At 34.3% G+C, this 13,969-nt stretch overlaps 2 protein-coding genes and 1 pseudogene across 8 annotated transcripts in view; 1 reads left to right on the top strand and 2 right to left on the bottom strand.

Moving 5' to 3' along the window:
• The window catches only part of KCNJ5 (potassium inwardly rectifying channel subfamily J member 5), a gene marked incomplete at its 5' end in the record, with an annotated part of 310,228 nt that overhangs the window by 42,798 nt on the left and 253,461 nt on the right, over positions 1-13,969 (bottom strand). The gene's annotated exons all lie outside the window — the stretch shown is intronic.
• The window catches only part of ARHGAP32 (Rho GTPase activating protein 32), a 288,492-nt gene that overhangs the window by 103,840 nt on the left and 170,683 nt on the right, over positions 1-13,969 (top strand). The window contains exon 1 of one of the 6 annotated variants that reach the window (XM_079104105.1): positions 5,983-10,844. The exons of 4 other annotated variants lie outside the window; for them this stretch is intronic. In XM_079104105.1, the coding sequence (XP_078960231.1) occupies positions 10,729-10,844 (116 nt within the window). In that variant the 5' untranslated portion in view covers positions 5,983-10,728. Of the gene's footprint in view, positions 1-5,982; positions 10,845-13,969 lie in introns of those variants that run through there. One more of the 6 variants, XM_079104107.1, reaches the window with a different exon arrangement.
• On the bottom strand, positions 584-1,387 carry LOC306640160 (large ribosomal subunit protein eL6-like; annotated as a pseudogene). The gene has a single exon. The product of its transcript is annotated as a large ribosomal subunit protein eL6-like (transcript).

The following is a 13,969-nucleotide window of genomic DNA, read 5'->3' as shown; positions in this document are numbered from 1 at the left end:
TGTTTAAAAAGAGTTTATATTTTATAGGTTCCTGCTGAATTATTTAAGGGTAACATATCTGTGATTTGCTTATACAAAATCCAGCAAGATTTGCCATTGTTAATTTTTAAAACCAGATAATGGACACCTATAGGTTTGTAATTGTTATTTTTGCTTTTGTATATGGTTGAAAATTCCATAATAAAAAGTTAAAATATTTAAATTAAATGACATTTGAATTCATTCTAAGTTTTAAGGAATATAGTCATTGCTATGAAGGAAAAATTAGAATATTTAGCACATACCTGAAAAGATAAAATATTGAGTGAGGATTTTGATTCCTTTTCTAAAGGAGTTAAACATTTTTAGTAGATTCATAAAGTATTTTTCTTTTATCATCCCTCCCCGCTCCCCACCTCGGCCCCAAGGATTGAAATCTGGGACTCTCACATGCTATGCAAGTGTCCTACCACGGAGTCCCTTAACCCTTTTTATTTATTTTTATTTATTTATTTATTTATTTATTTATTTATTTATTTATTTATTTATTTATTTATTTATTTATAAATGTATCAGTTATTTAATTAGGCTCTTGGTAAAAAGTTTAGAACACCAATTTGTGAGGGTGTTTTTGTTAGAGCAAAAACAGATCGCATGTAGCCCTGGAGTTGAGGAATAGCTTTGATCTTGGGTAAAATTCGTGAGTCCACAGCTTTCTGATCAACCTTGCGCTGCTCTGTAGTCTCGTATTTCTTTCTCTGTGTCGAAGATTCCACCTTCCTGGTGTCTGGGCTTCCTCCACTTCTTCTTGAAGTAAGCATCAGTAAGGTGTTTTGGGATTTTCACGTTGCTGATACCTATCTTTGTGGAGGTGGCCATAACAAATTTCTGGTGTGTTCTACGCAGAGGAACTCGATTAAGGGAAAGCGGTCCTGTCACAAGCAGCGAGCCACTGCCCAGCTGCTTCAGGAAAACCAGTCCCTTGCCTCTGTGGCGCCCAGTGAGGACGATCAGGATGGTCCCCGGGTGATGCTGGCTCGCAGTTTTCCGCCATGCTGACTGAGGGGCTTTTTGCCGTGGCTCAACAGCTTTCGTGGCACATCTTCAGTCGGATAGTATCTAGGCATTTTGCGAAGCTTAACCACTCTGGTTCCACCGTTCTTGTCACCACCGACTGGTTTTGTGACAGTAGCAAGAACTTTCTCTCTCTTCTTCTCAACCTTGGATTTAGCAGCCGAGTACTTCCTCTTGTGCATGGCCTTTCGGTGATACATAGCAGACCGGGAGTATCTGCCCAGTCCTCTAACCGGGACAGGGTTTCGGCTGCAGTGGGGCTTCCCTTTCTTGGGTTTCTTATCCTTAGGGTCTCCCTTTTTAACCTTGTCAACAGCATCAGCCTTCTTGGCTCCAGGTTTCTTCTCCTTAGCGTCGGGCGTCTCAGCCTTTTCACCCGCCGTCTTGCAAGATGGGAAAGAGCAACCCTTTTTATTCTGAGACAAAGTCTTGCTAAGTTGCCAAGTTTGGCCTTGAACTTGGGATCCTCCTGTCTCAGCCTTGTGAGTAGCTGGGATTGCGGTGTGTGTCACTCACTGTGCCTTACATAGCTTCCGTTTTTTTATCACATACTTTTTACGGATTGTGTCTTAGGTAGGTGCTCTATATGTAATTGTTCATTTAACCACTTGAACAATATCGAAGGTATGATTATTAAGAAAATTAAACTTAGAGATCTTAAGTAAATTCCCCAAGTTGATACAGGTGATATGTAGCACATAAGAAATTTAAATCATGAGCTCAAATTAATTACATTAAGAATCTGGGGCTGGGGATATGGCTCAGTTGGTAGAGTGCTTGCCTTGCAAGCACAAGGCCCTAGCCTGGGTTCAATTCCCAGCATCGCAAAAAAAAAAAAAAAAAAAAAAAAAAGAATCTAGCATTTTTTTTTAGAATGGAACCCTGGACATTTAAGAGTAGTATTATTGTTTTCAGTTGCTACATATATTGTAATTTAAATATCATCCATAAAGTGAAACAGTAACTAAATGAATTAGGTGTCATTAAGCATTATTAGTTCCATTTTAAAACATGTTTTTCTTACCACAAAGGAATAGTGATAAAAAACTTGAGGATTTCGAATTGACCTATAAAAACATTAGTTTTCAAGTACTGTTTGAGAAATTAGAAGAGGTACTTTGCATTCATTGTTCCTTTTGAAAACATCAGATGAAAAGCACCACATATAATAATATTGATGTCTGGTTCTACCAAACTCAGAAGAAATAGGCAGATATTCAATTCCTAATTTATGTATCATTAAATATAAATATAAATTTGTCTTTTTGGAGAACTATCTATATTCTTCCTCTATTTTATTCAAATGAGGCACCCTATTAATATTTTTGCTATTGATACAATGCAAATTTCCATAAGAAGGAAAATGAGAGAAGTACCTCTCTGTTTCCAGAAATAAAGGAGCAGATTGGAACTTAATTCTCCTTTTTATGAAAATAAAATTGAAGAATTACTGATATAAACAGAAGCAGTATATTTATTTTTAAAGCAGAATAGTAATATATCTCACATTAATGTTTAGAAGTACTGATTTTAGATTGTGTTACTTGAGGATAGGATGATTGTGATTTGAGAAAACTGCCTTTAATTTTATAAATAGTTGAATGTTCTCTAATACTTGAAATAACTAGTCATTCTTGGATCCCACCTTTACCCCTGCTACCCTCTCTGGGTGATTTCAGAGGAGCAGGCAGAATATGCTAAAAACACTCTGCTAAAAATGCCTTTATACAAATCAACTTGCAGGAGACTCAACTGTCCATGAAGGATGATGGTAGGTAAAGCAGTAGACTGAAAAGATATGATTTGTTGTATTTCTTCAGCTAGTTGGATAGGAAAACTCTTAACAAATTTTATGCAATACCTTGAGCTTTTTTAGGCATGCAGGCTTAACTTATTTTGCATCCTGACCCTCCCTGACCTTTCCCTAGCTGAGGTGGGTCTGCTTAGATAATTTCACTTTCTCCTTTAATTATTATTAAGTTTACATTAGCATTTTTCATTGCAGTAGCATTGGGAGGAGGTCCAGTTGCAGCAGTGAACAGGAGTACTCTATGTACAGTTCAGTATTTGCCAAGACCACTCTTTTCAAGGGCCCTAAATTTCTGAAAGTAATGAACTCTTCTCACTCTGAGTATGGCATGTTCAATCAAAACTATAGCTCAGAAAATATTATTTCCTTTAGTTCAGCATTGTATTCAAGAATATTCAACCTTCATTGTCCTTACAAGACCTTTGAGTAAATAATTTGTGACATAATTAGTCCCTAATTTTCTATACTAATATATTAATTAATTGTATTTTACTTCCTTTGGTTCTGTAGATTCCCTTTCAGACAGAAATACTGTTTTGTTATCCAATGGGCATTCAAAAAGATAATTGATTTTGTTGAAGTTTTTTCATTTATTAATGTTCTACTAGTGTTTTTGTTATTTTTGCTTAATCACTATGTATAAATGTATTTCAGTAACCTTGAATTCATTGCTAGAGAGATTGTAACTTGTTTCAGTTTTTACTAACAATTGTTTTGATTTGCTTTATCTATAGGTTGAGGTAAAAATGAGTAGTCTCATACTGAGGAGACAGTTGCTTAGACAGTGAGAGTAATTTTCTAAGATACCTCAAAAATTTTATTTTATTTTATTTTTTGAATGGGGGATTGAACTCAGTGCACTCTACCACTGAGCTACATCCCCAGTCTTTTTTATTTTATTTTGAGACAGGGTCTCACTGAGTTGCCCAGGCTGACCTCAAACTTGAAGGTCCTTCTACCTCAGCTTCCCACCTTGCTGGATTACAGGCATGTGCTTACTGTGTCTGGCATAGGTATCAATTCTAATATATCTGATAAAACAATTTTTTTTTTTTTTTTGTTATTTATTGGTTCTGCCAGTGGGATTCTGAAGTTGATACAGTGTTCTTGTTCTGAGTGTTCATGGCTGTGTAGATGTATGAGTTGTTCTTTGCAGCCTTTATAATTTCATTTGGTAGAATATGGTAATGCTGATGCCATGTTCTTTTTCCCCTGTACATAAGAGTGCCTTGTACTCTTGAGTGTTAAAGTATTTCTGGGTTAAATTTTATGAACTCGTTGAATTGGACAGTAAGTAGATATAGTCTTTGAACTCCTGGAGACACTGTGAGCATTGGATTTATTAATGTGGTGTTAGTACTATTGAGTTTGATTCTTCATAGGTTGGAATGGGAAATATTTAGAAAAGGAATTGAATTCTTAAGTCCTGACATATAAGTTATTTAATTATTCTAAGATCCTGATATGAAAAAAAAATCTGTTGAAAGAGTTTTCTTAGTAATTTAGACTTAGTAATTTATATTTCTTTTTACTTTTTTTCCTTGCTGTTTTTCATTTTCTCCCTCTTTTTTTATTCATTTTGGTCTGTATAAGAATATTGACTTCTTCAAAATGCACATTGCCTTTATTTTTGAACTTGCAGTCCCTATTTCTGGAACCTAATTTTTTTTTCCTTTTGGTCAAATGACCTTAATTTTTTAGTGCATATGGCTGAAATGTATTTATTCAATAAACGTTTGTTATTGACATTTATGGCATATGGGATGGAAAAACAGCATCCAAGTGTTTAGAAGCAGAAAGTAGTTCATGCTAATACATTTAGCATGCTAAATACATGCTAATACATTTTTTATGTTAAAAATTTATGCTAATACATTTTTAGTTCATGCTAATCCTTTTTTATGTTAAAAACTAAATAGATAAGTTTTGTTGTTTTATTTATTTTTAGGTGGTGTTGAGAATTGAACCCAGTGTCTCACACATGGTAGGCAAGCCCTCTCCCACTGAACTACAACCTCAGCCCAAAAGTGTAGATAAGTTTGAAGAAGAAAGTAAAAATTATCCCATAATCTTTGTCTTTAACTTCTCAATCTTTTAAAAACATACATATTTATCAAAAATACTGTTTTTTTTTAAAAAGAAAATCACATCTTTATAGTGTTTTCTAATTTTTTCATTTACTGATATAGAGTAGTTACAAATTATTATAGAGTGGTTACAAATTATGTTGAGGGAATCTAGTTAAATTGACTGTCATAGTATTTTTCTTCAATACTTTTATGATGTGATTCTTAAATGTGCGATAATTGAGCATAGTTGATCTGTGATCTAATGGAAGAATATCCTGAGATGATGTATTTATTGAAAGTAATTTCCTGCCAGGCATGGTAGTACATGCCTGTAATCCCAGGGCTTGGGAGGCTGAGGCAGGGGGATCATGAGTTCAAAGCCAGCCTCAGCAAAAAGCAAGGGGCTAAGCAACTCAGTGAGACCCTGTCTCTAAATAAAATATAAAATAGGACTGGGAATGTGACTCAGTGGTCCAGTGCCCCTGAGTTCAATCCCCAGTACCACTGCCCCCTGCCAAAAAAAAAAAAAAAGAAATTTTAATTTCTGCTTATTGAGTTGAAAGATAAAGGACTTAAAAACAAAAGATCATTTTAGTTGGATATTCAGAGACTCATACAGTTGTAATGTTAAGGAGACTAGAAATGTCATGCTAAATTGAGGTTTCAGTTATGTGTGGTCAGCTGAGGTGTGAAAATATTACATGGAAAATTCCAGAAATAATTTGTAAGCTTTAAATTGTGTATAGTTCTGAGGAGTACAATGAAATCTCTGGCTATCCTGCTCCTGGGGGACATGAATTATCTCTTTCTACAGTTGTGTCCACAGCATATGTAATAACTGCCTGTTAGTCATTTAGTAACCATCTTGGTTATAAAATTGACTACTGTGGCATAGGAGTGCTTACGTTCAAGTAGCCCTTATTTTATTTAATAATGACCTCAGAGCACAAGAGTTATTATGGGCAATTTGGATATGCCAAAAAAAAACCTGTACTATGCTTCCTTTAAGTAAAAATCCTTTTTAAAAATTTTTAAAATTTTATTTGTTCTAATTAGTTGTACATGGCAGTAGAATGCATTTATACACTTTGATAGATCATACATAAACAGAGTGTAATCTCTCACCTTTCTGCTAATACATATTGCAGGATCACATTGGTCATGCAGTCATACATGTACATGAGGTAATAGTGTCTGTTTCACTCTACTATCATTCCTTCCCCTATACCCCTTCCCCTCCCTTCACTCCCCTTTACCTAATATAAAGTAACTCTATTCTTAAACCACAGTCTGAAGTTGCTAAGATCTATGGTGAATTGTTGTTAATCTCTCACTATGCCTAATTTATAAATTAAACTTTATCATGGGTACGTTTGTATAGAAAAATCATAGTATTTGTCGTGTTTGGTACTCTCTTCAGTTTTAGACATCTATTGGGGTCTTGAAACCCATGCAAATACAGGCCACTACTGTACTTTATAACCTTTGTATTAATGCAGTATGGGTATGAATATGAGCTTTTTGTTGTAATTTTTTGTATCCTTCATAATCATTAAAGTGTTCAAATAATTAGAAAACATGTTAGCTTAGTTGGGAGTTGTTTCCTTTTATTTATTAGATTACTAGACCCTTGTAAATAATGGTAAAGATTAGTATTTTAAGAAGCCAAAGATTTATAGATTAGAATGATTCTAACAAATAATATTCTGTATGGTAGTTTTGAATTGATTATATAACTTTGGACTTTGGACCGGTTACACAACCACAATAATGAAAAGATTTTATGGCTTTAGTCATGTTGATGATGATCATGGCTATCATTTATTGAGGACCTTACCCTCTATTGTGCCATATGACAATCTTATTATATGCATTGTTTCTCACCCATATTGTAACCTTACAAGGTTGTTATTTTTCCTGTTAGAGAGTTTCAAACTGAGACTAAATTTAAGTTACTAAGATGACAGTATTTATAAATGGAATAGTTGAGTTTCGAGCTCAAGTCCATTTAACTTCAAAATATGTCCTTTTGTATGGAAAACTTTTTAAAAATAGATTTATAAATGGCTTTTTGAAGTTGAACATTTTTTTAGGCATATATTCCTGCAGTGGGGATGGTGTATTGTTTAAGCTAACCATTCAAAAAGTGCATTTAGCTTTTTGAATAGTTCAAAGTTAGGTCTGTTTTTCACTATATGTATTTAATAAAGCAAGATCTTCTCTAATATAAAATGTTCCATTATCTCATCAGGTAGACCTTTTCTCTTATGTTTAAAGTGACCAGTAGAGGATTGTGTTAAATCTATTAGATTATTCATGATATTTTATGAAATAAATTTGTCATAGTGTACATAAGAATTGTTTGCCCTTTAGATATAGCTGTGAATTAAAGGAAATATCAAATCCAGCATTGTGATTATTCTATAAAAAGAAGAAAATATTTGTTCTTTCAAATTTAATTATTCTAATGTAGGAAACACCTATAAAGATGATTGTTAGAAAAATAAAGACATAATAATCTAGTATTTACAATGAATATTTAGCTTACATAAAAATAGTTAATGAAAGATGACATTTGTGCTTTATGAATTGTGCTTTGTACATTTGTAGAAAAAATCCTTAATCACTGGAAATATTTGAGAATATTCTAAAATATTTAGAATAGCAATAGAAATTAGAATAGAAATCTTGTATAATTTTTCTTTCTAATTCAGTTACTTGGTATATATCTATACTACACATAGTACACATTGTTCACATTTAGAATATAACTTCTGAGGAGTGTATTTGATTTATCTCTGTTTAGAGTCATTGTTGTCGAGTGTTCTGTGGATAAAGTTTGTTGCCTATTTAATGAGACATTTATTAACCATGTACCAAGGACTCTATTGAATAATTTTGATAAAAGCAGTTCCCGTATTATGGTGGGAGAAAAGGAACATGGAATTGAGAGTATCAGGGCTTTGGTTCTACCCCTGCTCAGTTGCTGCTTTGCTATGTGATCTCCTGTGTGTGCTTATTCCTACTAGTAAACCAAATACATACTGTGTTCAGCCACATCTGTGTATAGATGAGGGATGGGATAAAGAATTGAATGTAAGTCTGAAGCATCACCCCCTCACTCCCAAACCCCCAACAGAATAAAATAGCTGAAATCAGAGAGGGTTAGGCTAATTAGCTGAATGTGGACCAAAATGGAAACCATGGTTTTTGAACAAAAATAATATTCTATATGGTGATTTTGGACTGATTTTTGAAGTCTTTTGTTTTTTCATTTGTTGTTTTAGATGCTGGGGATCAAACCCAGCCTTACACATGCCAGGCAAACGTTCTAGCACTGACTGAACCACATCCGAACTCTTGAAAAGTATTTTCAGTGCAAATTTATGAGCTGAATAACCTAGAACAAGTAATTACGCTAAGCCTTGGTTTCTTCATCTGTGATATGAGGATCACGATGGCTCCTGCCTCATAAAATGCATGTGAGAATTATGTAATCGTTATGAAAAGGGCTTGGCACATGAAGTGCTTAGTACTTACTGTTGTTATTACTGCTCTACTATTGCTACTAGAAAACTTGAAGCCACTTTTAAGCCAAAAATATTTTTCGAAAACAATTCATTCTAAGATGGAGTTCTTAAACTATTTCTAAGAATTCTTCCCTCCCCGCCACCACAAGGTTAGGTATTTTCCTTTCCTTTAACTTCTTTACCTCATGGGTGGATGAGGCAAGAATCAACTGGTCCTAAACTATTGCTGGTGACTCCTGTGGCTTAGGTCAGAAATTACTTTCTACCAAAGCTTATTGGAAAAGTGAAGCTTGCTCAGTGTTTAAACAAATCAGGCATGAAAGGGCTTCAGAGCCATCCTGCTAACACTTTGGTAGCAAGTTAGGTGGTTTTTGCTGCTCTGTTTTGCTATCGTCACATGTACTACAATGAATATTCATGTTTATCTCATATCTCCCCGTGGTAATTTCCTAGATAATAAGATAATTTCCTAGAAGAGAAGAATGCTGGGCTAAAAAGATGAGCTTTTTGTATCTTGGTAGATTTTGCCAAGTTGTCCTATACAGAGGTTGTACCAGTTTAAACTCCCACCAACATCACATATTTATTTTTCCATATTTTCATCCAGTTTGTTGAAAACTTTTATTTTATTTGATAATATTGTTTTTTAAAATATTTTTGTCAAGAGAGGTATTTTTTTCATGTGTTTTGAAATTCTTGCATTTATATCTATATATTGGTTCTTTTTTATGCTTTTTACCTATTTATCTTTTGGCTTATTGGATCTTAAGAGATTTGTAGAACTTCCCCACTGTGAGATAATAAAAAAGCTTTCCCATGATTTTTTTTATAGTTTAAATTTTGTATTTAAATTTCTGAACTAGTGGGCATTTATTTTAATGGACAGACTAAGGAAGGATTAAATTAATTCCTATCTTCAGAATCTTTGAAAGATGATAAGGGATTTATGAGATAGAACTTAGTGGTTCTTCCATTTTTTTGAAATGATTATTCAGGTCAGAATTGACTATAGATTTGTTTTGGGTAGGAATTATCAGACTATTTTACAAGATGTTTCTGTGTAAAATTTCCAGAAAAAATTTCAAATAACTTGCTATTAAGAACAATTTGTTTTCTAAATCTGTTCCTGGCCTTCATAATAAATTTTACTTTCTAACAAGAAGACTAACTCTATATAAAATTTCAAAGCAGCAAGATGAAAACAATACATACTATGTAAGTTGTAATTTTATGGAAATTTAAGGATATTATATAAACAAACAGCGTGAAATTCATTTTCTGTATTTTCAAGTGTGAAAATTTGAAGATAGCCCAACTAGATGTCATTTTTTTCCTTTTTAATTTTTTTAATGGTGAGATTTAATGGATAGACAGGACTCAGTTGCTGCTCAGTTGAAGACAAATAACCTTGACTATATGACATGTCAGTGATTGGCACCAACATACCAACATTTATGTTGTAGACAGTGTCATAGATGCTGTAATTTTTACTTGTTTCCCAGTTAGTCATTTTATTGCCACCATTGATGCCCACAGTATAAATATATAAAAATTTTGCTTTTTTTAATTTGATGTAATTGTCAGCATCTTTTAACTTGTGACATTTAAGTTTTTCTTTATTGGACTATGGATAAACTGGGCTTTTCTGTCTTCCTCTGGATACCTGAGCAGAGGTGTATATGGCAGTTATTGTGAGAGGAAGGAAAGACTGGTGTAACATTTGGAGGTATGAAGTTGGACAGGTTTCTAGCTAATGCATGTCTTCTCTATTAATTGTGATCCTCCCTAACTGAGGTCTGTAACTGTGCTTCTCATTGTGCCTGAGCCAGGAGGCCTTTATGTGTAGTTATTCTTTCTAGTTTTCTATTTAACTTTCTCAAGTGTGAGATCACATAAGGATACAAATAAAAGACTGCTCTTTGAAAACACCTATTTCAACTTATCAACTAAAAACTTTGAGAAGAGAAAAATAGCTATTAAAAGTGAATAATTAGTGGAAACCCACCTTCATTTGGACTCTGCTTTTGGGTATGTAGGTCACAGAGCCCTAGGCAGTGGGAGGGTTTGAGGTGTGACAGGTGCGCAGTCAGACTCAGTGAGTGTGCTGCCCAGGATTTCCTGTCTTACCCCGACTGTAATGAAGCCAGCGCCATAACCTACCACTCGTGTAGCAGCCACATATCTGAGTGTGCATCAGCAGAGCTAAACCACCTGAATATTGGTGTTCTTTACCCTATGCCTTGAGGATTAAAATTTTAAATACAAGATGGAGATGGAAAGTGAGAGTTGTACCTCAGGGGATGACAGTGTCTTTTGGTTGGATTCTGAAGTTATAACCCAACTGATGGATGATGAAGAGGGAGAAAGGGAGGAGAATTTCAGGTAATTAGAAATTTGTGTTTCTTACTCTCTTGTTGGCATTGTTTGTCCCTCTGCCCGCCCCCCTCTTTTCCATATTCTTCATTTCAGTCTGTTTTCCAGTAAGACGCTTGCTCCTTTCTTTGGGGAAGGTTTGGGGCTGAAGGGGACAGGTTTCAAGTTGTATCTAGCATTCCTCATTCCATAACTTGCCCTGAGCTTGTAAAATGCATCTTCAATGACTTGTTAGAACATCAGGAAGAGAAGGTGTTAGACAGGTTTTGTGGTAGCATTTCAGGAATTTCAAGTAGAGACTCATAATGAATTACTACCCTTTCCTGTGTCTGATTTGTATCTAATAGATTTGATCTGAATTTGTATCTAATAGATTTTTCACCATCTTTTTCTTAGACTGTGTTCCTGTGTGTGTGTGTGTCTGCCTGTTGGAGGTTATTGCCTTCTGTGTATGTGTGAACCATTTTGGTTAAGTAAAATTTGGTTATTATGGTTTTCATCCTTACTCCTGTCTCTGAACTGATATCTCATTTGCTTATTACCCTACTCCCTAGCCTTTCTTTCTTTTTTTTTTTTTTTTCCACTCTCTAGTAGTTTACAATTAAAGTTTTCGAGTATGCCTCTTGGTTAAGCAAGTGGCATTGGTAGAAACTGTGCACTTTATTATTTCTGTTGTAGTGTTACAGATGTTAGCAGGCATTATTCTTGCTCTTTTTTTTCCTACTTGATACTTTCAGAGGCATTAAAAAAATCTCTTGATGAAATTTAGCTTGTGCCACCCAAGTGGGCAATTAACAATGTTTTACAGTTTTACGATGACTGCTTGGGTAGGTGAACATATCATTTTCATCAGATACTGTCTTTATGTCTATTGTTCCAAAAGAGTCTCAAGTTAAAGGATTGTTTAATTCACAGAGTCTATCTTTTAAAGTCTGTTTTTAATGATAGGATGGATTAAATATTAGGAACTCTTGGTAACCACATTGAATTTGTTAATTAGGGGTTAAATAAATGAGAAGTATATTTAAAATTTTAAAAGAATAAATTACTGTTCAAAGTATGAAAGTGAACTGTTTTATTAGCACATCTTTTTTTTTTTTTTTTTTGTCTCAGTGTTCTTATTCTCCCATAACTTTGTTGCTGCTTTACAACAGATTTGGTACTGTGATCCTAGATTTATTTGTGAGGCAGCTTCAGTCTCTTTGGGATTTTCTTTTGACAATTAAAAGCAAATCTGTGTAAGGTTGAGCCTTTCTTTTTCCAGGGAGTGTGTAATAGTATATTCATTCTGAGAAACTGAGCTATCACTTTGCATTGTTTTAGGAAATTATGATACTGTAGGGATTTGTTTTCTATTTACAATTATATTTGCTACCACCGTAGCTCTCCCAAATCAAATATGTCTTTGAGATTTGATCTTATTTTATGTACAAATGCCACAAAGAGATATGGGTAAGGCCTGATTTCCTGCAATGTTTCTCACCTATTCAGCAGTAAGGCATGAGGAAATGTGTCTGCAGAGGACTTTCACAACATCCACAGGGCCTCCTGCTGAAATGCCCAGCAAAAAAATGCATGTGGGTGTAGAGGGTAAAGGGCTGGATAGGAGGAACTGCATTTGTAACTCATGAAAACGAAATAGTTCACTTTGTGTTGTATGAGAGTTCTTTTTGTAAAATCATTTTAGTTAAAAAAGGCACAACAGAATTTTAATGTGTCTTTAAAATTTGTGCTAGTAATATTAATCCAAACCATTGTATTGATTGTATTTTCATACACGTGCATTTGCATACACACACAGTTAATGAGATGAGGGCAAAAAATTGTGCACTGTTCTTTTTCCCTGAATAGCTTCTAAGCTAGGTTTTAAATTTACTCTTAAAAGAACAGCACTATGTCACACAGTGAGGAGAGGGAAGTCAGCCTCTCCTACAGGATTGTAGGTTCCTGTGGTTCTTGCCTCCACTGCTTTAGGAGACAGTATTACTCTTTAGTAATGTTTGTCCATTAGCTTTTGGAATGCCTTTTATTTTTGGACATGATTGTAGGAAAGTACATTTTGTCTTACTTGTAGCACTGTGAGACATTGCCTAGTCTCCTCATGGCAGTCATTCAAACTTGTCTACCATTGACTCAAAAGTATCTCATTTTCTGATTTCTCATGTTTACTATGAAGTTAATAATCTGTTCTCACCTTATCACTGTGGTAAAATAGTTTTTAGATTATTTTGAATCCTTAGAATGTAATAGTCTTCAAGATCATTAGAAGAATCCTCCAAACAGGGCAATATAAAGCAGAAAATAAAAAAGGAAGTAGTAATTCTTTTAAGGCGAATCAATTTCTCCTCCTCACTCCTTCCCCTGACTCTGGACAGAATCTTGCTGAATTGCTCAGATGGGCCTTGAAATTGTGATCACCCCACATCAGTCTTCCAAGTAGCTAGGATTACAGATGTGTACCACCACGAATGACTAAGAAAGAAAACCTTTACTTAGGGGTTATTACATGCAGTGTCCTAGGCCAAATTTGGTAAATACAGCAATTTATCAGGTAGCTGCTTATCAAGCTTATAAAGTAAATGTTATGTTTTTCTATTTTCCAGATGAGAAATTTATGGCTCAGAGAGTCACGTAGTCCACATTGTCATAATTGAACCAAATTTTGTATATGATCGATAGAGCAGACATTTGAGAGCAGTTTGGTGGAGCAAAAATTTTAGCCAGGTGTAACTCACTTTGAAGTGAAAGACTTTAGTTTTAGAAAAGATATTTGACATTTTTACTACTGTGATTCTCTGATAAGTGATAACTAAGGGGCTATAACTGATTTCTTAGTTTTATTCTCTTATTTAGTTTTTTATTCTTTTTAGATACACATGATAGTAGAGTGCATTTTGGCATATTATACATACTTGAAGTATAACTTATTTCAGTTAGGATCCCATTCTTGTGATTGTGATTGTACATGGTGTGGAGTTACACTGGTTGTATATTCATGTATGAGCAAGGAAAGTTATGTCTGATTCGTTCTATTGTCTTTTCCTATTCCCTTTTCCCCTTCCCTTCCTCTAATCCAATTAACTTCTATTCTTTCCCTCCCTATGCTACCTTGTTATGTGTTAGGATCCACATAT

The sequence above is a fragment of the Sciurus vulgaris genome, assembly GCF_902686455.1.
Source record: "Sciurus vulgaris genome assembly, chromosome: 11".
NCBI classification, from domain to species: domain Eukaryota; kingdom Metazoa; phylum Chordata; class Mammalia; order Rodentia; family Sciuridae; genus Sciurus; species Sciurus vulgaris.
This window is presented reverse-complemented; position numbering and strand designations above follow the sequence as displayed.